The sequence below is a fragment of the Bos grunniens genome, chromosome 3 (assembly GCF_055505025.1).
Source record: "Bos grunniens cultivar Pamir isolate PY7600 chromosome 3, Bosgru_T2T1.0, whole genome shotgun sequence".
NCBI classification, from domain to species: domain Eukaryota; kingdom Metazoa; phylum Chordata; class Mammalia; order Artiodactyla; family Bovidae; genus Bos; species Bos grunniens.
The window spans coordinates 66,696,058-66,719,476 of NC_141167.1; the positions used below are offsets into that span (position 1 = coordinate 66,696,058).

Genomic DNA, 23,419 nt, shown 5'->3' on the forward strand with positions numbered 1-23,419 from the left:
TACCTTAGACTGCAAGGAGATCTAACCAGTCCATTCTAAAGGAGATCAGCCCTGGGTGTTCTTTGGAAGGAATGATGCTAAAGCTGAAACTCCAGTACTTTGGCCACCTCATGTGAAAAGTTGACTCATTGGAAAAGACTCTGATGCTGGGAGGGATTTGGGGCAGGAGGAAAAGGGGACGACAGAGGATGAGAAGGCTGGATGGCATCACCGACTCAATGGACGTGAGTTTGAGTGAACTTTGGGAGTTGGTGATGGACAGGGAGGCCTGGCGTGCTGCAATTCATGGGGTCGCAAATAGTCCGACATGACTGAACTGAACTGACTCAATGGAAGTGTGCTCGGAAGGTCAAATTAAGAGCAAACTTACCTGGAGCTGCAGCTAGGGGTCAAGTCAGCTGCCCTGGCTTGACCCTAGGGCTCCTCCTGTGTCTCGCTCCTCTTGAAACCTGACTCTTATATTCAGAAGCTGAAAAGAAAGCAAGTCATTAAAGGCCATTCAGGTATTGATGGGGATTACGAGAAAAGAAATCAAAATTGAAAGAACATGGATTTAAAAAAAAAAAAAAACCAGAGGTAGGAATCTGGATGAATTGTGAGAAAGACAGGGGATGATTGTTCCTCCACGCCTGGCTGGGTAAGCATTTGTCCCTCCTACACAAGTGGCTTGAACGTGGCCCAAGTAATGTGCAGATGAGTGTTCAACAGTCTGTCTCTCAGGGGTGTTTTTGTGAGAGCGGGATTTGTTTATAAATTTTTCTCCACTTGAAAAATGTTTCATTTTTTCCTTTCTAAAGTGTTTCTTCTTTTTAACTCAGTCATTTTTTAATATAAATTTATTTATTTTAATTGGAGGCTAATTACTTTACAATATTGTATTGGTTTTGCCATACATCAACATGAATCTGCCAAGGGTATATACATGTTCCCCATTCTGAACCCTCCTCTCACCTCCCTCCCCATACCATCCCTTTGGGTCACCCCAGTGATTTTTTTTTCCATTAGTAAAAGAAATATGTGTGTGTACAAAATCCTTAATTTTATAGCCCATAGTCACTATTTTTCCTAATTTTTTAATTGGAGAATAATTGCTTCACAATGTTGTCTTGATTTCTGCCGTACACCACCACAAATCAGCCATAATTATGTGTATATCCCCTCCCTCTTGAGCTTCACTATTATTTTGTTAGAGTTTTCCTCTTTTCTTTTACTAGCGTGGATCCAGATTTGGAGGTTAAGGCTTGATTCATCCTTTCCATTCTTTTCTGTATCATTTAAGGCATTGTACTAACCTGCAAGTTAAAAGTTTGACTGCTGCTGTTAGGGAACCAGGTTCTTTTGCCCAAGGAGCTGCAAGCCAAAACATTGAGACCCCAGGTTTGCAGCAGAGAGTTTATTTGTGAGGTATCAACTAAAAAAGATGCACAATTTGAGAGTTGTGAGTTAGGTCTTATTTGGGACAAAATGAGGACTGTAGCCCAGAAGGCAGCACCTCAGGTAGCTCTGAGAGACTGCTCCAAAGAAGTAGTGGGGGATGTTCAATATATAAGGTTTTGGTGAACAGGGAGTTCAGTGCAATCAAGTGTTTACTTTACAAGAGTTTTTCTCCTAGTCACGAGGATATGATGTCACCATGAATGGATTTAGTGCTTTTCTAGATATGAAGGGGCTCTTCCCTGATAGCTCAGTGGGTAAAGAATCCACCTGCAATGCAGGAGACCCTGATTCGATTCCTGGGTCGGGAAGATCTGCTGGTGAAGGGGTAGTCTACCCACTCCAGTATGCTTGGGCTTCCCTGGTGGCTCAACTGGTAAAGAATCCACTTGCAAGGCGTGAGACCTGGGTTCAATCCTTGGGTTGGGAAGATACCCTGGAGAAGAGAAAGGCTACCCACTCCAGTATTGTGGCCTGAAGAATTTCATGGGCTGTATAGTCCATGGGGTCGCAAAGAGTCAGACACGACTGAGCGACTTTCACTTTCACTTTAGATATGAGGAGATGCAGGGATTGGTATCATAAAATCTGTTTCCCCCAAATATCCAACTATATAAAGACCTGTCCCATCAGATTCCCTGGAGCACAGAGTACCTCATTCCACCCTGAACTTCCTCAGGGATTGTTGAAGGTCAACAGCTGCAGCAGCACAGGGTTCAATATCCTCAGAGGCAGATGGCAAATGCCCTTATTATAGTTCATTTGTTGGCAGTGCTCTTGGCAAGTGCGCATTAATAGTTGACAGAGGCAACCCAGTAAGGCTGCAGGGGCTGTGATGACAGTAGGTCATGGGACAAGCAGATCTCTTCTGAGCAGACTCTGATGAGCTATATTGGTTTCCCTGGTTTCAGCCAAGTTTGTTGTGTTACAAGAGGAAGGAGTTTTCAAACAAGCTCTTCCCTTATCTGCTGTTCTGTAAAAGGAACTCAAGAATTTCCCTTAGTTACCAGTTTCTGTTACAGGTTTTTAACCCTGTGAATCAGGGTTTGGCTATCCCATCTGTATTTCAGATGGCAGTGAGGGAAAGGAAGGACATGCAGAGTATAGTCTCAAAATTCTACACCCAAGCCTCCCCAAGAGCAAGGGCAGTTGCACAAATTCCCTATGCAGACTTCTCTAGCTGCAAAGGCAACTAGAAAAGTATAATATCCTTAGATTACCATATGCTTATTTTGTAAAATAGAATGATACAATATTTGGAGCTGCAGAGTGTGTTATAACTGTAAAGGTGTATGTGACGATATCAGGGACAGATTTTTCTTGAATTCTGAGATCACACTTAGTATATTCAAGACTTGAACCCAAGCTGGGAAGATTACTATGGCCCCATAAGCCCAAGTCACTGAGATTGATTCAGAGGGAGATTGGGCATGTGACCTAAAACCAGATAAAGCTAATCTTTTCTCAGTTAACTGTATCCAAGAAAATTTTCTCTTTTTCTCTCTCACTCTTTGTCTTTTTTGGGCTCTCTTGATCTCCTGAGAGATTTCTTCATTAACTTTTTGTTTTCATTAACTTTTTATTGTTGTTAGCAAAGGAATAAAGATGTATGATTCAGAATGAAAATTGTAATGCCATTTAGATATGTTTGGCTCTGCAACATGATGTATGTTATAAACATGATATATATTACTACTCACAAATAAATTTGGAGTCTTTCAGTTTCCATGGTTTGTAATTGCTTCAGGAAAAATACTTTAAAAGTTATGTCCCTTAACTTTAATTCACAAAAGTATAAAGTATTAGGAAAGGAAGAATGAGTAAAATGTGTTCGTAAATGGAAGGCAGTCAATGAGACGATTTAACTGAAGATTTTTATAGTTGCTATTTATTTAACTCCAGAAAAAGTGGTCTTGCATCTTGTTTTAGAAGTTGTGCTTCTTTGTCACCTAGTAAGGAAATCAGTCCTGAATATTCATTGGAAGGACTGATGCTGAAGCTGAAACTCCAGTACTTTGGCCACCTGATGCGAAGAACTGACTCATTTGAAAAGACCCTGATGCTGGAAATGATTGATGGCGGGAGGAGAAGTGGGAAACCAAGGATGAGATGGTTGAATGGCATTGCCAACTCAATGGACATGAATTTGAGTAAGCTCCGGGAGTTGGTGATGGACAGGGAGGCCTGGCATGTTGCAGTCCATGGGGTTGCAAAGAGTCAGACATGACTGAGTGACTGAACTGAACTGAACTGAACATTAAACCTTGTGTCCAGTGAAACATCTGAGAGGAAGAATCTCATTTCCACATCCTCAGAGTTTAGTGCCAGACCACAGGGTGTGGATGGACCAGCATTATAAACAGCTCGAACATGAAGTACTTGCAGTTCAGAAATATGAGTGCAGTTCTTCACATGGAAAATGTGGGCACAAAGAAGTACTAGTTCTTTGGGAGATAAAGTTCCTAGGCTTGGGGAGCTTTAGAATTGGAAAGAGTAACCATTGAGGCAAAATGTTTATAAAAACGAGGCAAAACTAAAAGCACCTTGGATGTTGCTGAGCACAGAAATAAACAAGATAAAAGAATAGGCATTCAGGACTATAAAATTGTAAGGTGATAGAGCTTGATTGCTTATTTGGCTAATAAGTATGTCACTCTGCTTGCAAGCTGGAGTGGAGGTGTATCACCTGAGGAAGTTCAGCCTCAGTGTATCTGCAACACGTGGTAAAGGGATAACTGATAGCGTTCAAGCTAATCTCTCTTTAGATCTCATTTTTAAAGGAAAAAGTTATTTCTGGCTTAAGGTTCTTTTTACCATTTTTGAAGTGTCAGAGAGTTTACATGATCAAAGTCTGCAGACTTTGAAATAGTTGGGTAGGAGTTTCGGGGGAAGGTGTCTATTAGAGCTATACAGAAACAGAAAGCAGGATCTAATACAAACCGAAAGCCCCAAGTGTCTGTGCATTCATCCACAGTTAGTCTCATTCTGTGTTGTCCGTTGTTCTGAATTTTTGGGATCCACATGTAATTCACTGGGAATGGTTACCTTCTCACTCATCTCCACTACCTTTTAAGAATATTGGAGCCAATAGTCATATCGTAATTGTATTATAACCTAATTTTATTTGTATTATACAATGTAATTGTATTACATATTACAGTTGTATTTATATGTAATACATATAATACATATAATTACAGTTGTATTTCTATGTAATACATGTAATACATAATACATATTATGTATTACATAGAAATACAACTGTAATATGTTACATATAATACATATATGTAATACATATATTCAGAAAACTAAGATCATGGCATCCGGTCCCATCACTTCATGGGAAATAGATGGGGAAACAGTGGAAACAATGTCAGACTTTATTTTGGGGGGCTCCAAAATCACTGCAGATGGTGACTGCAGCCATGAAATTAAAAGACGCTTACTCCTTGGAAGAAAATTTATGATCAACCTAGATAGCATATTGAAAAGCAGAGACATTACATTGCCAACAAAAGCAGAGACATTACATTGCCAACAAAGGTCCATCTAGTCAAGGCTATGGTTTTTCCAGTGGTCATGTATGGATGTGAGAGTTGGACTGTGAAGAAGGCTGAGCGCTGAAGAATTGATGCTTTTGAACTGTGGTGTTGGAGAAGACTCTTGAGAGTCCCTTGGACTTCCAAGGAGATACAACCAGTCCATTCTAAAGGAGATCAGCCCTGGGTGTTCTTTGGAAGGAATGATGCTAAAGCTGAAACTCCAGTACTTTGGCCACCTCATGCGAAGAGTTGACTCATTGGAAAAGACTCTGATGCTGGGAGGGATTTGGGGCAGGAGGAAAAGGGAACGACAGAGGATGAGATGGCTGGATGGCATCACCGACTCGAAGGACGTGAGTCTGAGTGAACTCCGGGAGTTGGTGATGGATGGACAGGGAGGCCTGGCGTGCTGCGATTCATGGGGTCGCAAAGAGTGGGACACGACTGAGTGACTGAACTGAACTGAACAAGTTCAGGGCATATATGTGTCTTTGCAGACCTTGTTTTCTTGGAAGCGGAATAAAAGCACTGTTGTTGTTATTCAGTCATAAGTTTTTGTCCAGTACTCTTGCCTGGAGAACTCCATGGACAGAGGAGTGTGGCAGACTACAGTCCATAGGGTCTCAAAAAGTTGGATTTTCTATTTGCATTTCTAATGAGTTCTGACAATTCATCTGTAACACTAAAGAATTTCCTTAATAAATACATTCTGTGAGGCCTGTGTAATACCGTCAACAGGCAAGAGACCCTCGTGAGCACACCATACACAAGTCTAAGGAGAAAGGGAAAGGGATGTAGTAATGTCCAGAGAAGCTCAGTCTTCCTGTACTAAATACTGTGTGAAAAAACGGTTGCCTTGCTGTCTTCCTCCAGAATTGTTCATCAAGTACTTGTGTAGAACTTTGATTCCATCAGTAATTTAACAAATATTTATTAATTATAACGTCTGGAAGAGGCCTGGAGCCTTAAGATGTGTGTAACTTTATTCCAACAGACGACCACTTGGGACTGAACATTAGAGCAGTGCAGGTTCCTTTCTCTCTCCTTTAATAGTCCTTTCCCTCACTCCTGACCCCTTTCTTTCTCTAAGCCACAATCGCTTCATGGCACAAATGCGTGTGCCTCTTTCTTGTTTGCATTACTTGTCACGTGTGTCAGGAAGATTTGATGGGGAAACAGAACTCCTCACTGCCCCCTCACCCCCTTTACCACACCATCCAGACTTCCGGTGTTCAAGATATTCCTCTGATGACACCAGAGGGTCTTTGGGGACTGGACCAGCTGAAGGACTTATTCCAGAGACTTTGGTCAGAGAAGTGGCAATTGAGCATTAACCCTGAACCCTTCAGAAAGCAGTCATCCTATAGACTCTGTAGTTTGTCAGCATGTGGGTGGCATGTTCAGTGAGAAATGGATCCTCCTCACATCAAAAGCACAGTTTTATTTCAATAGACATTCCTTGAACTGGTAACAGTTATGGTGACAATATGAATTTTGCCAATTACTGGCTCTTTTGTTTGCTATTTTAAACAATATCATTGTTCTGTGAGCCAAATGTGGTGGCTTCATTGCTGGGCAAGTCTCCTGGGAGAGAAACTGGAGGAACTCAGAGCACATGTGTTATGCAGTCTGTCCCAGAGAAAAGTGGCAGGTTCAGATGGGTGTGTGTGTACTTTCTGCCTGAATTCTTTCAGTACCATTTCCTAAAATTGTGCCCTTTATTTTGAGAACACTAAGCAGCAATTAATGTAGTAAGGAAGTGACAATTTGGGCCCGTGATGGGTGGAAGCTTATGTATTTATTCATGTTTACTGTTTCAACACCTGAAGCCTCAGTGGTGGTCTTTGTGGTGGGAGCTAAGTATACAATGAAGATTATCTAGTAGACAGGATCATGAGGTGATAGCTGCTAAGTCGCTTCAGTCGTGTCCGACTCTGTGTGACCCCATAGACGGCAGCCCAGGAGGCTCCGCCGTCCCTGGGATTCTCCAGGCAAGAACACTGGAGTGGGTTGTCATTTCCTTCTCCAGTGCATGAAAGTGAAAAGTGAAAGTGAAGTCGCTCAGTTGTGTCCGACTCTTAGCGACCCCATGGACTGTGGCCCACCATGCTCCTCCGTCCATGGGATTTTTCCAGGCAAGAGTGCTGGAATGGGGTGCCATTGCCTTCTCCACATGAGGTGGTAGAGGAGATAAAATGTAAACAGGTCATTTCAATGTCAAAATTATATAAAAATCCTGTGCTACCGGGGTACAGCCCCGGTGGATCCAGGGGTTTCGAAGGGGAGATGGCTTTGGCGATCAGGATACGATAGAATTAAAGATATAAAGAGTGGTTAAATAAGGATAGCTCAGTGAGAAAATTCAGTGGAGAAAAGAAGCTGAATAACTTGGTTTACGTGGAAAGCTAATAAAATTCCAAGATAAGGAATTTGTGTCACCTACATAGGCCGCAGGCATCCTCCCGTTCTCCAGAAGGAGAGGAGACACTAAGGCCTCCCCAGTCAGATCTTAGAAGTCCAGGCAAAATTAGTAGGCTTGATGAGCCTCCATTCTCCAGATGGGAATTCAGCCGGAAGGTGAGAGAAAGAACGACACGGGGAGACCAAGCTTCGGTGAACAAGGCCCGCACTTTATTTTCCAAAGTAGTTTTTATACCTTAAGTTGTGCATAGAAGATAATGGGGGAAGGGGTAGAGTCAGCAGTAAGCCAGGCTTTCTTCCTGCAAACTTATCATATGCAAAAGTTTAGGTGAATTACATCATCTGGCCAAGAGGCCTGTTAACATTTTATAATCCTTTCTTCAGAAAACTTATTTTTCTCTAAAGGTGATTATTCTAAAGTCAGGTGCCACCCTCCGAAAGCATTAGATAAAGTTGCATTCCTATAGGGCAAAGGTGTGGTGGGCTGTAACAAGAAAAGAATTAACTCAAGGGTCCAAGGTTACAAACATTAAAGCTACTACTTACATTCCTATACACCAATTACATTAATCAATACACTGCCAGGGACACAATAGGTAGGGATATGGAAACTTAGCAGCAAACATTGGCCCAACAAGTGAAAAACCCTTCACCAATACAATTTCTAATCAATCTTTTAACTGCTCAAAGAATCTGTATTTAGACAGTTTAGAACATCTCATGTCTCTCATGGTTGGGAGGCTGTGAACAATCACATGTGGCCGGAAGAACCTGTTCAGGCAGGTTAGAGGACTTCCAAAGGAGTTTGTAGGTTGAAACATTCTTGTCATGCCCAGGAGTTTTATTAACTGGAGCTGTAAGTTAACTCTTTTTCAGAGAGAGGTGGTGGGGGACGGGCCCCGTAAAGTCAGAGGTGTAGGTGAGAGCACAAAGCAGTAAAGTAGGCAGACTCTGGTTTTGGGGGTAGATGTTCGAGAATTTCCAGGGGGACTCCTGAGGCTCGATCGCACCTTTGGGTATGCCGAGCCTCCTTCCTCATGACCTTTGCCATGGGCGGAGTTCCTCACGCTGGCTCCCAGCACTGTGCTCTGAGTGAAACATGGTACAATGGGGGCGCAGAGAAGGGACACCATGCCCAGTTCATTTTAAGCACAAGGCCTAGCATTAGACAGCTGAGAAGAATTCTTAAATGTTGTGCTGAAATTGAAGAAAACCTCTTTTTTGAACACACTGTCTTCATAAGGTGTAGCAGGAATTTGGAGGTCATAACATTCCAGCAGACTTTACACCTAAAAATCACTTAGGGACTAGAAGTTCAAAGCCTTAATGACAACAACAGTATGATACGCATCTGGTGCTTTCTGCTTCCTGCTCTAATAAGTAGATTCCTCTTGTGGAGTTGACTTTTGATTTCTCACAGTATTCAACACTTGCCTTTTGTCATAAGAACTATTCCATCCCATGTATTATTATTATTTCTTATTTAATGTTAATAATTCTATTTATGTTTGAATAGGTGATAAATCATACAAAATAAAAAACCCACAGAAGAATATGTCAGGTATTTTTTGTCTCAAATATGCAGGTCCATTCCTATTTTGCTTATGGATACCAGTTTATTTTGTATTTCCAGAGATAGAAGATAATATATTCATATATTGATTATGTTTTAAATCAGTAATGCAACTCACAGACTTTCTGCATCTTAATTTTTTTTTTTTTTTACTTATGATACATCTTAGAGATTTTCTCACATTGCCACAAATAGAGTTTCCTTTTCACTTTAGTGATATAGAGCATTCTTGTGTAATTGTGTCTCAGGATTTACCTCGCTAGCACGTGACAGGGGAACTTTAAAGATGTTTCCAGTCTTTTGGAATTACAACAATCCTTCAATAAATGTACCACCATACATTCCATATTCAGCTTGTGTACATAAATGTTTAACATAAATCCCTAAGTGAGAACTTGCTGGATCAACAGTATTTGCATTTAAATTTTGGTATACATCTGTATCAATCTGCACTCTTCCTAGCAAATATCAGGCTGCCAATTTCCTGTAACCCTTGCCAGGCCAGTGTCCTGTCAAAACTATACTTCTTGGCCCACTGAGAGGTGACACAGTTATCTCCTAATTATACTTTGCATACCTTTTATAATCAGCAAAGTTAAACATTTTAATTCTCTTCTTATATGTTTACCCATTTAAAAAATGTGGTTGTTGTCATTTCCTTGCTGATTTATGAGGGCTTGTTAGATCGAGCCTAAAGAAACTCTCTCTGTGTCTATATCATAGGTGACTGTCCCCTCTCTTTATGCTTTGCTTAAAACTTTGCTATGAATCAATCATTATCTTTTAACTCATTTTGCATTTCTTTAAATTGGCCAAGTCAATCAAAATTATTTATATATTTGGATATCAGGCCCTGATTCTTTGGTAATAACTTCTTATTTTTAAACTTTTCTTGATTGAAACTACTGTGACATATACTTCAAGGTTTAGCCACCCTTACATGAAGTTTTTTTTCATGTACTTAACAGGAATTGTCAGCTCATTTAACAACTCACCTGAGATCCATCATATCTATACACGGTTAAGAAATCTAGATCGTGAGGCCATTAATATAAGGCCAATTTGTGTCAGAAGCCTTACATTTTCTAGGAGCCTATCATCTTTAGTTCTTTCGATTTCCTTTTGTAGTCGAAGTATCTCTTCATGTAATTCACTGGCTTTCCTTTCAAATCCTTCAGCAAGCATTTCTTCTTGTACCTGTAAAAAGAAGACAGTGCCCTGTTGAAAATATCCAACTATCAGAATTTTATATCTAACAACTACAGGAAATCAGCACCAGTGTCTATTTCTATATGGCCTTAGATGCTTTTTGATGCGTTTGTCCAATATTTCTAAATGTTTGGATGTGGGTGGGTAGAAAGAGTATTCAGAGTTTATAGCTTCCCAGGATTGACCTATACCAGTGACCCCAACCTTTTAGGTACCAGGAACCAATTTCATGGAAGACAATTTTTCCACAGACCAGAGGAGGGGAGAACGGTTTCAGGATGATTCAAGCATATCGTATTTATGTGCACACTATTCCTATTATATTATAAAGGAGAATCAGAGGGAGCCCCAAGCTTGTTTTCCTGCAACCAGATGGTTGCTGCTGAGGGGATGGGAGACAGTGATGTCTGAAACGTGTTGCTTATCTTCAGTCTACTAGGTAATCTCATTTCAGTTGCTGTTACTGCAAAAATGCCTGTTTCATGAAGACAGGATGTTGAAATGGAAGTGGGCTTTTCAGTGCTTTTGTGGCAACCTCAGGATATTTCACTTTGACGTTAATCTGGAAAGTATTTGACATTTGAAGCTGTCTCAAACATACTTTTAAGGCCACTGTCATTTGGGATTTCATGCAAATTCATCCTGTTCTAGCATGGATAAAGTTGATTCATTTGGTTTATTCACAAATGGGTCTTGGATCCTTTCCTTTCCAGTTTAGGGGTCTTTGTGTTTGGGAAATGAGGTTCAAACTGTTTTGAAAGCTGAGATAGGTGTTCATACACCGGTTGGGAGAAAGAGGCCCTGGCTCAGTCTTTTTCAAAATCTCTGCTAATGTTTGAAACATGTCAAAAATCCCAGTGTTCACTCATCATCCGCATACTTACAGTTTGCCTTTGAATGCAGCCATTTTATCTGCTGACTTGAACACAGTTGTCATTCTTCCATGAAGTTGACAGATTGAGTTTGTTGAATATGTCACACAAGTAAGCAAGTTTGGGTCACAACCCATTGTGTGTCACTGAAATGTGCCGCCAGTGCTGACTGTTTTTCTAAAAGGAATCTCTGGAGCGGCTCTCTTAACTCAAAAACTCTGGTCAGGGACCTACCTTTAGAAAGCTATCCCACTTTTGTGTATAAGAAGAGATGTGTGCGCTCTGCATCTGTTTCCTCACAGAGCTGGGAAAACAGACATGAGTTAAAGGTAGATACTTTAAATGGTTGACAATTTTAATCACATCGTGCAAAATGTTGTTACATTCAGGTGACATTTTTAATCTAGCCAGCATCTTTCTAAGGACAACACAGTGCGTAGACTCACATTTAGAAGCGAGCTCTTTGACCTGAACAGTGAATCGAGAAAGCCATTCAGTCATGGCAGCCACTCCGTCCATGCACATAGCAACACAAATGCCCGATTCAGGTGTCCTGATATGTAATCATTCAAAGACTTGAATAGTTCTGTGGTTGTGGTGTTGGTTGGCAACAAAACTGCACATAACATATCCGCATGCACATCCTCTCATCCTCTGAAAAATAGGTTCCTCAAAAACAAGACTGTTGCTTTGTTGTCAACATTCATAGACTTGTCAGCCTCGATTGCATACCACCGTGACTCATTAAGCTCTGACAATTGTGCCTCAATGCCCTCTGCTATTTCATCAATTCGTCTAGTTATAGTGCTAGCCGAAAGAGGAACACGTGCCACCTTCTGAACTGCAGCCTCTCCTAAAAGTTCCTGACAAATGTCCTTGGCAGTTGACAGGATCAACTCTTCACCAACTTTTCTTAGCTCTAGCATGTGGTTAGACACTAAGAATGATACTTTCAGTGCAGACACGTTTGATGAAGTGGTGGCCTTCAATAATAGCTTCTGTTCTTCTTGTTCACATTTTTTTCTTTTGAAAAACTGCAAAAGCTTGTCCTTTAATACAGAAGGCTTGGTTTATATGTGGCGAATCAGTTTTGAAGGTTTCATGGCTTCGATGTGTAGCTGGTCACTATATATTATTCACAGGGGGTTGGAGAATGTGAACCACCTATTGCAATGGGCCTGTATTTTAAGTAGGGCTTTTGGTATTTTCTTTTAAATGCAACTTTCATTTTGTTGGCAGTCTTAGAGTCTTCTGTGGTCTCATCATTGGGTCTTTCCCCTTTTCAAAGAAGCTCTCCAGTGACTTTTTTTTTCTTTTAAACTTATTTTGGCTAGGCTTAGCTTGTGAGCTCACCAAAACTGTGATTGAGACAAGTGAGCAGTGTGGAAAAGAAGTGGGGACAGAAGTGGTAAATAAAATAATCAGTGGGCCATGTATGGACTAAAATAAGTGTTGGATCCTTACTTGAAACCTGCCACCAGATGTGCAATTGAAGTACATCAACTCACTTGCCAGTATAGAACCTGCCACTAGATGCAGCTTAATTGTCACTTGCCACTCACTGATAGGGTTTTGATATGAGTCTGCCAGCAATTGATTTATGATGGCCCTGTGCAGTCAAACCTCTCTGCTAATGATAATCTGAATTTGCAGTCACTCCCCAGCATCACTGCCTCAGCTCCAGCTCAGCTCCAGCTCAGATCATCAGGCATTAGATTCTCATAAGGAACACGCAACCTAGACCCCTTGCATGCACGGTTCACGGTAGTGTTCAGGTTCCTCTGAGAATAGGCAGAGTTCAGGCAGTAATGTGAGTGATGGAGAGTGGCTGTAAATACAGATGAGGCTTTGCTCACTTGCTCACCACTCACCTCCTGCTGTGTGGTCCAGTTGCTAATAGGCCACAGACTGCTACAAGTCCGTGCCTGTGGGCTGGGGACCCAAGCTCTACACCATCTCCCTGGGCAGGGAGGATCTATGCCTCAGTCAGGCCTTAAAGCTATACCAGTAATGTGTTCCAGCCCTAAGAATGCACTCTGGGAGGGAATGTAGGTGAATTCTAAATATTTCTCAGTTCCCCTGAGATAAAATGGCCACACTCATGTCACAAATAATGAGATCTGCTGACCCTCTTTAGGACACTGACTATCAAACTCTAGGTTTGAACAAAGAATATATTTACTCTAGGTGTGTAAAATGAATCAGGCAGATCTGGAAACAAATGTAGCAAATTTTAGAGCTTTCAGCATCCCATATATCATACCAGGCACAATCTGATACCTTCAAGAGCAGATGGAACTATTCCCCGTCTCTGATGGTTGTACCAAAAATTCTAACGACTCTAACACTGAAGTCTTATTCATGTTGGGGCAAATATGACACTGTAATCACCACAAACAGCAGTTCAGGAGCCTGGGCCATGTTATTTTCCCTTCCAAACCCTAACACTACACAAGGTCGTGAGTCTTACAGAGGTGAGTCTTCAGCACAATCCATACCTCTTTGATGTTTACATGAAACATATGTCTTTGGAGTTCTCTCTGGGATCTGACTTAAGGTTGAAGTTCTATCCCTTTATTATTGAGAAACTAGCATTTTGTCCATCAGACTCTCAGTTCAGTTCAGTTCAGCTGCTCAATCATGTCCGACTCTTTGCGACCCCATGAACCGTAGTATGCCAGGCCTCCCTGTCCATCACCAACTCCCGGAGTCCACCCAAACCCATGTCTACTGAGTCAGTGATGCCATATGACTATCTCGTCCTCTGTCGTCCCCTTCTTGTCCTGCCTGCAATCTTTCCAGCAACATGGTCTTTTACAATGAGTCAGTTCTTCCCATCAGGTGGCCAAAGTATTGGAGTTTCAGCTTCAACATCAGTCCTTCCAACGAATGCCCAGGACTGGTTTCCTTTAGGATGGACTGGTTGCTTCCCCTTGCAGTCCAAGGGACTCTCAAGAGTCTTCTCCAACACCACAGTTCAAAAGCATCAATTCTTTGGCGCTCAGCTTTCTTTTTAGTCCAACTCTCTCATCCATACATAACCACTGGAAAAAACATAGCCTTGACTAGACGGACCTTTTCTGGCAACGTAATGTCTCTTCTTTTGAATATGCTATCTAGGTTGGTCATAACTTTCCTTCCAAGGAGTAAGCATCTTTTAATTTCATGGCTGCAATCACCATTTGCAGTGATTTTGGAGCCCAGAAAAATAAAGTCATCCACTGTTTCCCCATCTATTTTCCATGATGTGATGGGACTGGATGCCATGATCTTAGTTTTCTGAATGTTGAGCTTTAAGCCAACTTCTTCATTCTCCTCTTTCACTTTCATTAAGAGGCTTTTTAGTTCCTCTTCACTTTCTGCCATAAGGGTGGTGTCAGCTGCATATCTGAGGTTATTGATATTTCTCCCAGCAATCTTGATTCCAGCTTGTGCTTCTTCCAGCCCAGCATTTCTCATGATGTACTCTGCATATAAGTTAAATAAGCAGGGTGACAATATACAGCCTTGACGTACTCCTTTTCCTATTTGGATCCACTCTGTTGTTCCGTGTCCAGTTCTAACTGTTGCTTCCTGACCTGCATACAGGTTTCTCAAGAGGCAGGTTAGGTGGTCAGACTCTGCCCACACCCAATTAGACTTACCTTCAGCTTGTGCGCCAGCACTGCTTCCTGCTCTCTTAGAAGGTTTTCTCTTTCCACCTCGAACTTCTCTTTCAGTTGGGCTATATTTTCCTTGTGGCTTCTCTCTTGGGCCTCCATTTTTTGCTTCTCATCATTCAGTTCCTGTGTTAGCAGATCCTGTTTCATCTCTGCTGCTTGTCTCTTGGTACGTTCCTCTGTTTCACAAAAGTTTTAAAGAAATAACAGTTATGCTGAGCTATACCTTCCTGAGCTCAAAGACTAAAATGACATTAAATTGGTGGGAAGGAGTCTGACTGTTTCTGCTACCACATCCTGCTACCACATCAGACAGCCTGCTTCAGCTTATGAGGTAGAAGCCCTGATTGGATGTACATAAAACCCAAACTCCCCTGGTTATTTCCATGTGTAGCAGAGAGGTCCCACAGAAGAAGAGGAAGCTCTGGTTCCAGGAAGTGTTTGTTCCAACACCTGCCACAGGGCAGCACAGGACCCACCTTCCCCTCTGAGAGCTCAGTCCTCCCTGTACCTGCCATGGCTTTGTCTGCATCCGTGAGGGCCTGGTCTGCCTTCAGGATGGCTGCCTCTACTTCTGCCTGTGACTGCAGGAAGCTCTGCAGGACCTGGTTTGCCTGAGAAAACAACAAGAAGCAAAGACTCATCAGGCAGCAAAGATGTAGTGTCTTGCTATGGAAATTATTGTTCAGTAAAGCTACAGATTGGACCCTATAGGTTCTTCATCCTTCTTGGGGCCCCACAGTGGTTAAAGACCCTGTAATTCTGTGCAGTTGTACAAACACCAGTCCTCTACTGCTTGCAACTGTAGTCTCTGCACCTTGTTTTTCTTCTAATGCTCATCTACTCTTTATTAGGATACCATTTACTGACACTCCAACTTGTGGCCTTTACCTCCTCTTCCAGGAAGCATTCTTAAGTTTTATTCTGAGTTCTGAATGGCTTCCAAGAACAAAACAGCTGCCCTGTAAGCACTACTACTTGACAGTTGTGTGATCTTGGGCAACTTAGTACATTCTCCCCATGTCATATTTCTCAACTTTATAATACAGTGATAATATCTAATTTATATTATTTTGAGGACTAAATTGATAATCCAACCAAATCACCTAAGGTACAGTTGATGTAGTGAGTGCTTAACATACATCAGCCATCGTCATCATCACCACCACCATCACTAACACTCATCCCTATCAATGTATATAATAACCATTGTCCCACCATATCCATTGACTATTTACATGTCCTTCTCAGGTAAGACCATAAACTTCTTGGAAATAGCAGCTTTTCTTTAATTTTCCCTATTCTTTGCAGAAAGCCCATTTGAGGGAAATTTCTTTTTAAAATTTTGTTATTTTATTTTTATACAACTTTTAAAGGTTACACTGCATTTAAAGTTACTACAAAATATTGGCTATATTCCCTATACTTTGCAATACATCTTTGTAGCCTATCTTACACCCAATCATTTGTACCTCACACCCTCCCTCCTATATTGCCCCCACTCCACATTAGTAACAAATAATTTGTCCTCTATGTCTGTGAATCTTCTTCTTTGTTATGTTTACTAGTTTGCTGTAGCTTTGGACGTCAAATATAAGTGATATCATTGGTGTTTGTCTTTCCCTGTTTAAGTTATTTCTCTTAGTATAAGTCAATCCATGTTGCCACACATGGCAAAATTTCGTCCTTTTATTTTTTTAATAACTGAGTATGTAGCATTCATATATATGCACACCCCACATCTTCTTTATCCATTCATCTGTTGATGGATATTTAGGTTGCTTCCATATCTTGGCTATTGTAAATAATGCTGCTATGAACTTTGGGATGAGAGTATCTTTTTGAATTGGTGTTTTGCAAAACCTAGTACATTGTTTGAATAAAAGGAATAGTCTCTTTCATCTAGATCCTTGATAATAAGTCCTGTCTTTGGGTAGAAATATTTCTGGTTTGTTGAAGAGTAGCTAACATGCTGTAGATATAAAAGCTGAAAATGTGAAGATATTGCCATGCTCTCCTTTCTCTACAAAAGTTGTGCTATGGTCTTAGAATTTCAAAAGAACCAACAAAAACCCTTGGTCTCCAATCAGTTGTTCTTTCCCAGTCCCCTTACTCCTCACCTTAACTCCTTTCCTGGGAATGAGTTTATAGTTCTCTTCAAACTTGTTCCTTGCTTCTAAGTAGCAATGGTGTCCTCCAGGGACAAAGAAAGTTCCCTCTGAAATACTCATCATTAAGGGCTCTGAAAGCTTTTTAAGCTCAGCCTGACAATATCTGACAGATGCTTCTTCATTTTGCAACAAGAAATCATCTTTCTTTTTATTGATCATTATCTGTTGAAAAAATAAGGAGAAATGCAATAGAAAGGAGCTGTTAGAATAAAACATCCAACTGTGATCCTCTTGAAGGAAGCAATGGGACAACATCAGCACACATGAGCCACAGAATAATAGATACAGAGTCAGGAGACTAGCTTTAGTCCCAGGTGTGACCAACTCTGTGTGACTTATAGGAAGTCCCTTAACTTTCTTGTCTCCGTGTCAGCATCTGTGAAATGGTGGGTTGGCAGATGTGAATTTCATTGTTCCTTTAACAGTAGTAGGATTAATAGTGATAAATCCATCAACAATGAAAAATAGCAAGTTCAATATGATTTTAAGTAGGCTTTCTTATGCATACTAGGTGCTTTAGATAAAATATATACATAGCAAATCAACTGCCTAACATAATGAGTGAAGTATACACTGAACAAAGTTTTGAACTTTTTCTGAATTCTTGTTTCATTGAGGGTTTGATTGTGTGAAAATATAGGAACAAAAATTTCATACCTGTCCTAATAAATTACAGTTGGGCTGGTTTTACTCTGAGAGATTTTTGTAACTTGTAGGACATACAAAGGTAGACTGAAAGACAAGGTTTCAGTGATGGTGCTAATGGTAAGTAGAATTATGAACTCTAAGAATTCTCTCCTTGGCATTCACACTGCATAGTCCCTGGACCTATGAACATGATGAACGTTGATCCTGTGTTTAGATTATGTCTTATGGCACAGGCTACTTTAAGAAAGTGAGATTACCCAAGTGGGCATTACATAATCACACAAGCCCTTTCCATGCAGTCTTCTCTAGTTGGTGGCAGAAGAGGTAACTGGAGTGATTAGAAACAAAAGCAGAATACAATGCATCATTGCTGGCTTGAAGATGAAGGGGGGTTCCTAAGAGCCCATATGAGTTCTGATGAAAGATATATTCACATATTTACATACGGGGAGGACACTCTGGCTTATACATGATTTAAATTAAACTTTATGCTAAATACAATAATCTGTTTTGTGGCCTATCAAACATGTACATCTGTTCTAACCATTAAAAAAGAATGCATTTAAAAATCACAATGGAGTAACTGTTGGGCAGGAATTAAAAATTGAGCTTGGTGGCCATTGTGGATGTGGTTTCAGACATGTTTCTGCATCCCTGAGAACTTGAATCTTCTGAACTGTATCAAATTCAAGGATGCCACCATCCATTCTCAAAAGAGTGTCTGCTAGAAACTGGGAGCTGCACACTTAGGAACTCAAAGTGTACCATTGTAAAAATGCAATAGTTTCAGACCCCAAACAATCCTTCTTTATCAAGCACTCTTATTTCTTTCCAGCTACAATCTTAATTCTTGACAAATAATACAGGTAATTTTGTGAGTTTTGCCTATAGTAAGGGTTCCCCCCACCCTGCATTTTGTCATGCAACAGAACAGAATTCAAGTTCTTCTTTAATCTGTATCTTCTGGGCTCTAGTCCTCATTTGGCTGAAATAAAACTCTTTTCTTATCCTGACAAAAGTTGTTTACTGATTATTCTTGGTGGTATTGCTAAACCCATTTGAACCTTGATTTGTTTTCAGCTTGCTGTACTCTGAGCACATCACCCATACACACCCTGCACTGGTGTGTGACCTAAAAAAGTGTGAGCTAATAACTGTGTGTTGTTCTAAGCACCAAAGCACAGGGTAAGTTGTTTACAGTAGAAAATAAAGAGGCCAGTTTTTAGGGAAAAAAAAAAGGAAAGTGGCCTGTAGAGTCCTGTCATTCACAAGAATCCAAACTCCTTTTACAATGAGAAGCATGTGAATCATAGGTGAATAGAAGGCGCCTAAGAACATTTCTCATCCTCTGCAGAGGATGAGATGGTTGGATGGCATCCCCCACTCAGTGGACATGAATTTGAGCAAACTCCAGGACATAGTAGAAGACAGAGGAGCCTGATGTGTTGCAGTCCATGGGATCGGAGAGTTGGGCATGACTGACATACTACTGAACAATGGCAACGACAAAGAACATTTCTAGAACCACAGGAATCAGGAAGGATATATTCTAGGCCACATTACCGCAAGCTTCAGCTGGAAATCCTGATTTTCATCCTTGAAAGAGCACTCCATGAAGACTGCAATGGCTTCCTTCTCACAGGCTGCGTGCACCTCCAGCAGCTCCTGGAGCGTGTCTGTGGGGAGGCTCAGTCGCTGGGCCATCTGCTCACTGTAGTGGTCAGCTGCCTTCTGCACAGCTGCTGAGTTCTCCAGCTGGGCCAGAGTTGTTACTGCGTTCTCCAGACAAGGAACTGATCCACTGTTGATGGCATTTACATAGGCCTCCACCAGAGGCCCCAGCCCTGAATAATATATTACATTGTGTTATCCAAAAAGTTCATTTAGATTTTCCCATAAGATGCTACAGAAAAATCCGAACAAACTTTTTGGCCAATTCAATATTTTGAAAATAGAATGTTGTCATTCATTTTATGAACCTTAGATCAGTATCCTAAAAATCACTAAGATTTTATTGAGCTTGAAATTTTCTTTTCTTCTCTTTCTTCTCCTCATCTTCATATCCTTCTCCTTTTTCTTCTATAATTTTCTTATAATAACACCAGTGTCCCCTATTCACTCTCTTTTATGGTTCTCAGTTCATCACAATACAATATTAACTGAATGACCTCAACAATATGTTCAAAGTTCTCCTGGAACACTTTCCCCATTGTAGCAAAATACAGAGAACTTACATATGTAAATAAATTGTGTATTTTGTGGGTACTATTTCCAAATGAAAATGCAGTGCCCCATGTAAAAATGTCATCAAGAATTTCCAGACAGTGACAAAAACATTAAAACAGACAGGGCACATCTCAGCACAGGGCACTGTGAGACTGCTCAGGTAGCCTGTGCATGAAGCCAGCTCTGTTTATAAGACTGTATTTACATTTGTTTCTCAGTCTTTCAATGAGTTTACATGGATTCATGGTGTACTACTTATTTTCTGATTCATGTGAATTCACAAAATAACTTGTATGTCCTCACTAGAAACACTTATCCACCAGATGGCTCATCATAATGAATATTTGTATCCTTAACATACCTTCAATGTAATATTGGGTTGGCCAAAAAGTTCATTTGGGTTTTTCCATAACATCTTACTGAAAACCTGAAAGAACATTTTGGCCAGCCCTACAGTTTCATGAGATATGACAGTCTTCATAAAACCCTCATGTAGGGAAATTTTAACGAAGTAACATGCACTTCTATGTGGGGCATACATATGTTTTTCCAAATTATATAGAGAAGACACAACTGAAAAAAAGAAAACACAATTATTGGCAATCCCAGAGGATATTCACACATTCCTCACTCACACATTCCTCACCCACACATTCCTCACCCACACTGAATCACAGAGAGCCATGCTCTATCTAGCAAAAGAGGCTCACTTTTCCCAGTGACAGTGATTCCTTCTTTTAAGGCCTTGGTCTTTGCATGGGTATAGATATATGAACAAAAATCTTTTGATTGCTTCTGGAAATTCTCATCCAGTTGATTATCTGGCATTTCCTCAAGATGGAGTAATTGTTTTTTGTTGCTTGCAGGACGGTCAAAGACAAAACACTTCCGTTTGGGAAAAAACTTCCTGATACACTCTCTGGGCAAGTTGAAATTTTGAATTTGGGGACCTTCATCTGCAAAAGTGGAAAAAGAGCAATCACAGAAGCGAAATACTTCAGATAAGGGGGCTGAGGACTTTCATTTCCAGGTATTCTTGTATTGCTCTAATTCCTGTGCCTGTAAATCTTTTTCAGTCTTATGGTACTCTACCATGGAAACTCTGTTTTTGTACCGAGCCAAGAGTGAAGAACATACTCCTGAGGAGGAAGAAGAAGCATCCATCCCAGCTGAAGAAACCTGTGATTGTTTTCCTCAGCCATTGTATAGTATGCCATGGATTAATTATTTATTAAGTGAAGACCTCATACAGCTTATGGCAGAAACCCTGTTGGGGATTTATACAGACCTGCCAATGAACTCCCCTTGTGGCTCAGATGGTAAAGCGTCTGCTTACAATGCAGGAGACCAGGGTTCAATCCCTGGGTCAGGAAGATCTCCTGGAGAAGGAAATGGCAACCCACTCCAATATTCTTGCCTGGAAAATCCCATGGGCGGAGAAGCCTTGTAGGCTACAGTCCATCTGAGCGACTTCACTTTCTTGAAAGATAAGCTAATACAAATAATTGTCAGAAATACTTTTCTGATCTTACAGTCTCCATTTCAGATATGAAATATGGGCTCAAAAGCAAAGAAATCATAGAAATAAGGATATTCACAGTATTTCTGGGAAAGAAACCACGCGGGAGACAAATGATACACAAGGCAGTGAAGTTTTACAAAATCAGAGTTAAAAAAAATGCGCATTCTATAAATATGTTTTGTGATTACTTTAGCATACACAATCTCATGGTAAGATTGGCCTAAATGAAACTAGGACACCTCATCAGTCTTTTGCATCATTTTCTGTTGGAAGTGACAGTAGCATCCAGAGAGATTCTGGGCATATACCTGCAGTTCCATAAATATTTATTGAAAGGGCAAATAAATGATTAAACAAACAAAATACATATTTCTTCTAAGTACCACTCATTATTCTATCTGCTACTTATAATCTGTTATAACTAATTTGTTATATAATATGACATACTATGTAAGGCTCTAGAATAGAGTGTGAGATTAGGCGAAAGCATTTGAAGACCTTTCACAGTCTCAGTGAAAGGACATAGCAATGCTTTTCTTTGGAACTAGTTTGAGGTATAAATAATCTGTCTGTGAAGAATGTATCTATATAAGATAGTAAAATACACTGTGTGAAATGTATTTAAAAATTAATTATTTTGCTTACCTTATGATTCTGTATTTACTAATTTCAATTTGATGGGTTATATTTCTCAAATAGAAGAGGAGAAACATTTAATATGAAACACAGTATATGAGCCTTTCTTTTTTGTGGTATTACTTTTTCTAAAGTCATTCGGTAGAATATGGGATTCTAAATTTCCTCTGTGAGCTTAAGTTCTGGTCGCTGGGGTTTTCCCAGTAATAATGACTGAAGCCACCTCCCAGTCATTCACCAAGTACCATTAGCATGGCCTCAAATCCAACTTCAAATCAAGTTCTGACATCAAGGGCTCCGTTGACCCCACCTCCTACTGAGCTTCCTACCACCCTGGCCTTGCTCTGATACCTGGAATCAACTTCAAGGCATTCTCCAGGTACTCATCTTCTGTGATGGAGTTCCCGTCTAACTCCAGCTCCAGCATGAAATCCCGCACAGTCCAAATAAAGTCTGGAAAGAAACTCACAAATCGGGCTGAATCCTCTACTTCATCAGAGCTGGGAGATGATTTGGTTCTGATCAGCTCTGTTAATTCAGTCACATAGCTGGGATCTTAGCTAAGGAAAAAGAAGTACTCTCCAACACAGTTTCCAGATCTCACCTCAAAACAAGTTTTATTATCATTCCCTTTTGCCCCATTTTCCATCTTCATCAACCATAAGAATGAAGTCATGGGCAAGAAAAAAGTGTCAGTTGCTATTCCCATAAACTCAATGAAACATGGTAATTCAATTCCTGAAAGGATACTGCAGCTGCTGCAAGGCCTGATCGTTGATGCTGTTCATGCTGTTGTAGATAAAGGTGCTGCTCAGGAGCACAGCCAGGGCAAAGATCCACAAGTCATTCTTGGAGTCCTCCTAGAAAGTATGTTATGGAGTGAGGACACTACTCCTCATGCTCTCATTCAGATGTTCATTTACTATAACAGCTGTACTGTAACTCAGTTGTAAGGTAAATAAATTTTCAAGACAATGATAAATTCAAACTTTCTGGTATTGACATTTTCCCCTTCAAGTACTTCAGTGTGATTAGCTATTAACAGAAGTGAATGACATCTTATATGTGATTAAAATGTTTAATACAGTGCCTGGAACATAGAAGTTGTACAATAGTAAGTGGGCAGTGGTTGCTTTGTAAGTTTTTCTAGATCACAATGTATATTAGAGACATAAATACTATTTAATCAAATTCATCGAATGCTAACTATGCATCTAGATAACAAAAGATACTTATTTGCTTACTAGGATATAAAGTTCCACATGATAATGCCCACCCTAGAGAGATGGCTTTCTTGAGGGGCAGATATACATGGGAACATACAAATCTATCCACAATGACAAACAGCCTGGCATGGAACCAAATGTTGTACTGTAAAAGACAAAGTGGGAACTCCCAAAAGACAGAAAAAAAATGCTCTATGCATTCAGAGCCAGAATTAATTATGTCTGATAGTGACATGATGGCATCAGGTTGAAAGGAACTGGGCTTTCAAAACTTGCC

The 23,419-nt window shown here is 40.5% G+C and overlaps 1 protein-coding gene across 6 annotated transcripts in view; it reads right to left on the reverse strand.

Annotated features, from left to right (window-relative positions):
- Positions 1 to 7,588: 7,588 nt before the first annotated feature.
- The window catches only part of LOC147375754 (guanylate-binding protein 7-like), a 67,998-nt gene continuing 52,167 nt past the window's right edge, over positions 7,589 to 23,419 (reverse strand). For 2 of the 6 annotated variants that reach the window (XM_086391013.1, XM_086391015.1), the window contains exons 4-12: positions 22,667 to 22,776; positions 22,268 to 22,464; positions 20,469 to 20,714; positions 19,096 to 19,376; positions 16,834 to 17,046; positions 15,225 to 15,327; positions 14,699 to 14,892; positions 11,289 to 11,358; positions 7,589 to 10,170 (exon numbers count right to left, since the gene is read on the reverse strand). In XM_086391013.1, coding sequence (XP_086247139.1) covers positions 11,299 to 11,358; positions 14,699 to 14,892; positions 15,225 to 15,327; positions 16,834 to 17,046; positions 19,096 to 19,376; positions 20,469 to 20,714; positions 22,268 to 22,464; positions 22,667 to 22,776 — 1,404 coding nt within the window. In that variant the 3' untranslated portion in view covers positions 7,589 to 10,170; positions 11,289 to 11,298. The remainder of the gene's footprint in view (positions 10,171 to 11,288; positions 11,359 to 14,698; positions 14,893 to 15,224; positions 15,328 to 16,833; positions 17,047 to 19,095; positions 19,377 to 20,468; positions 20,715 to 22,267; positions 22,465 to 22,666; positions 22,777 to 23,419) is intronic. The other 4 variants (XM_086391010.1, XM_086391011.1, XM_086391016.1 and 1 more) reach the window with 3 other exon arrangements.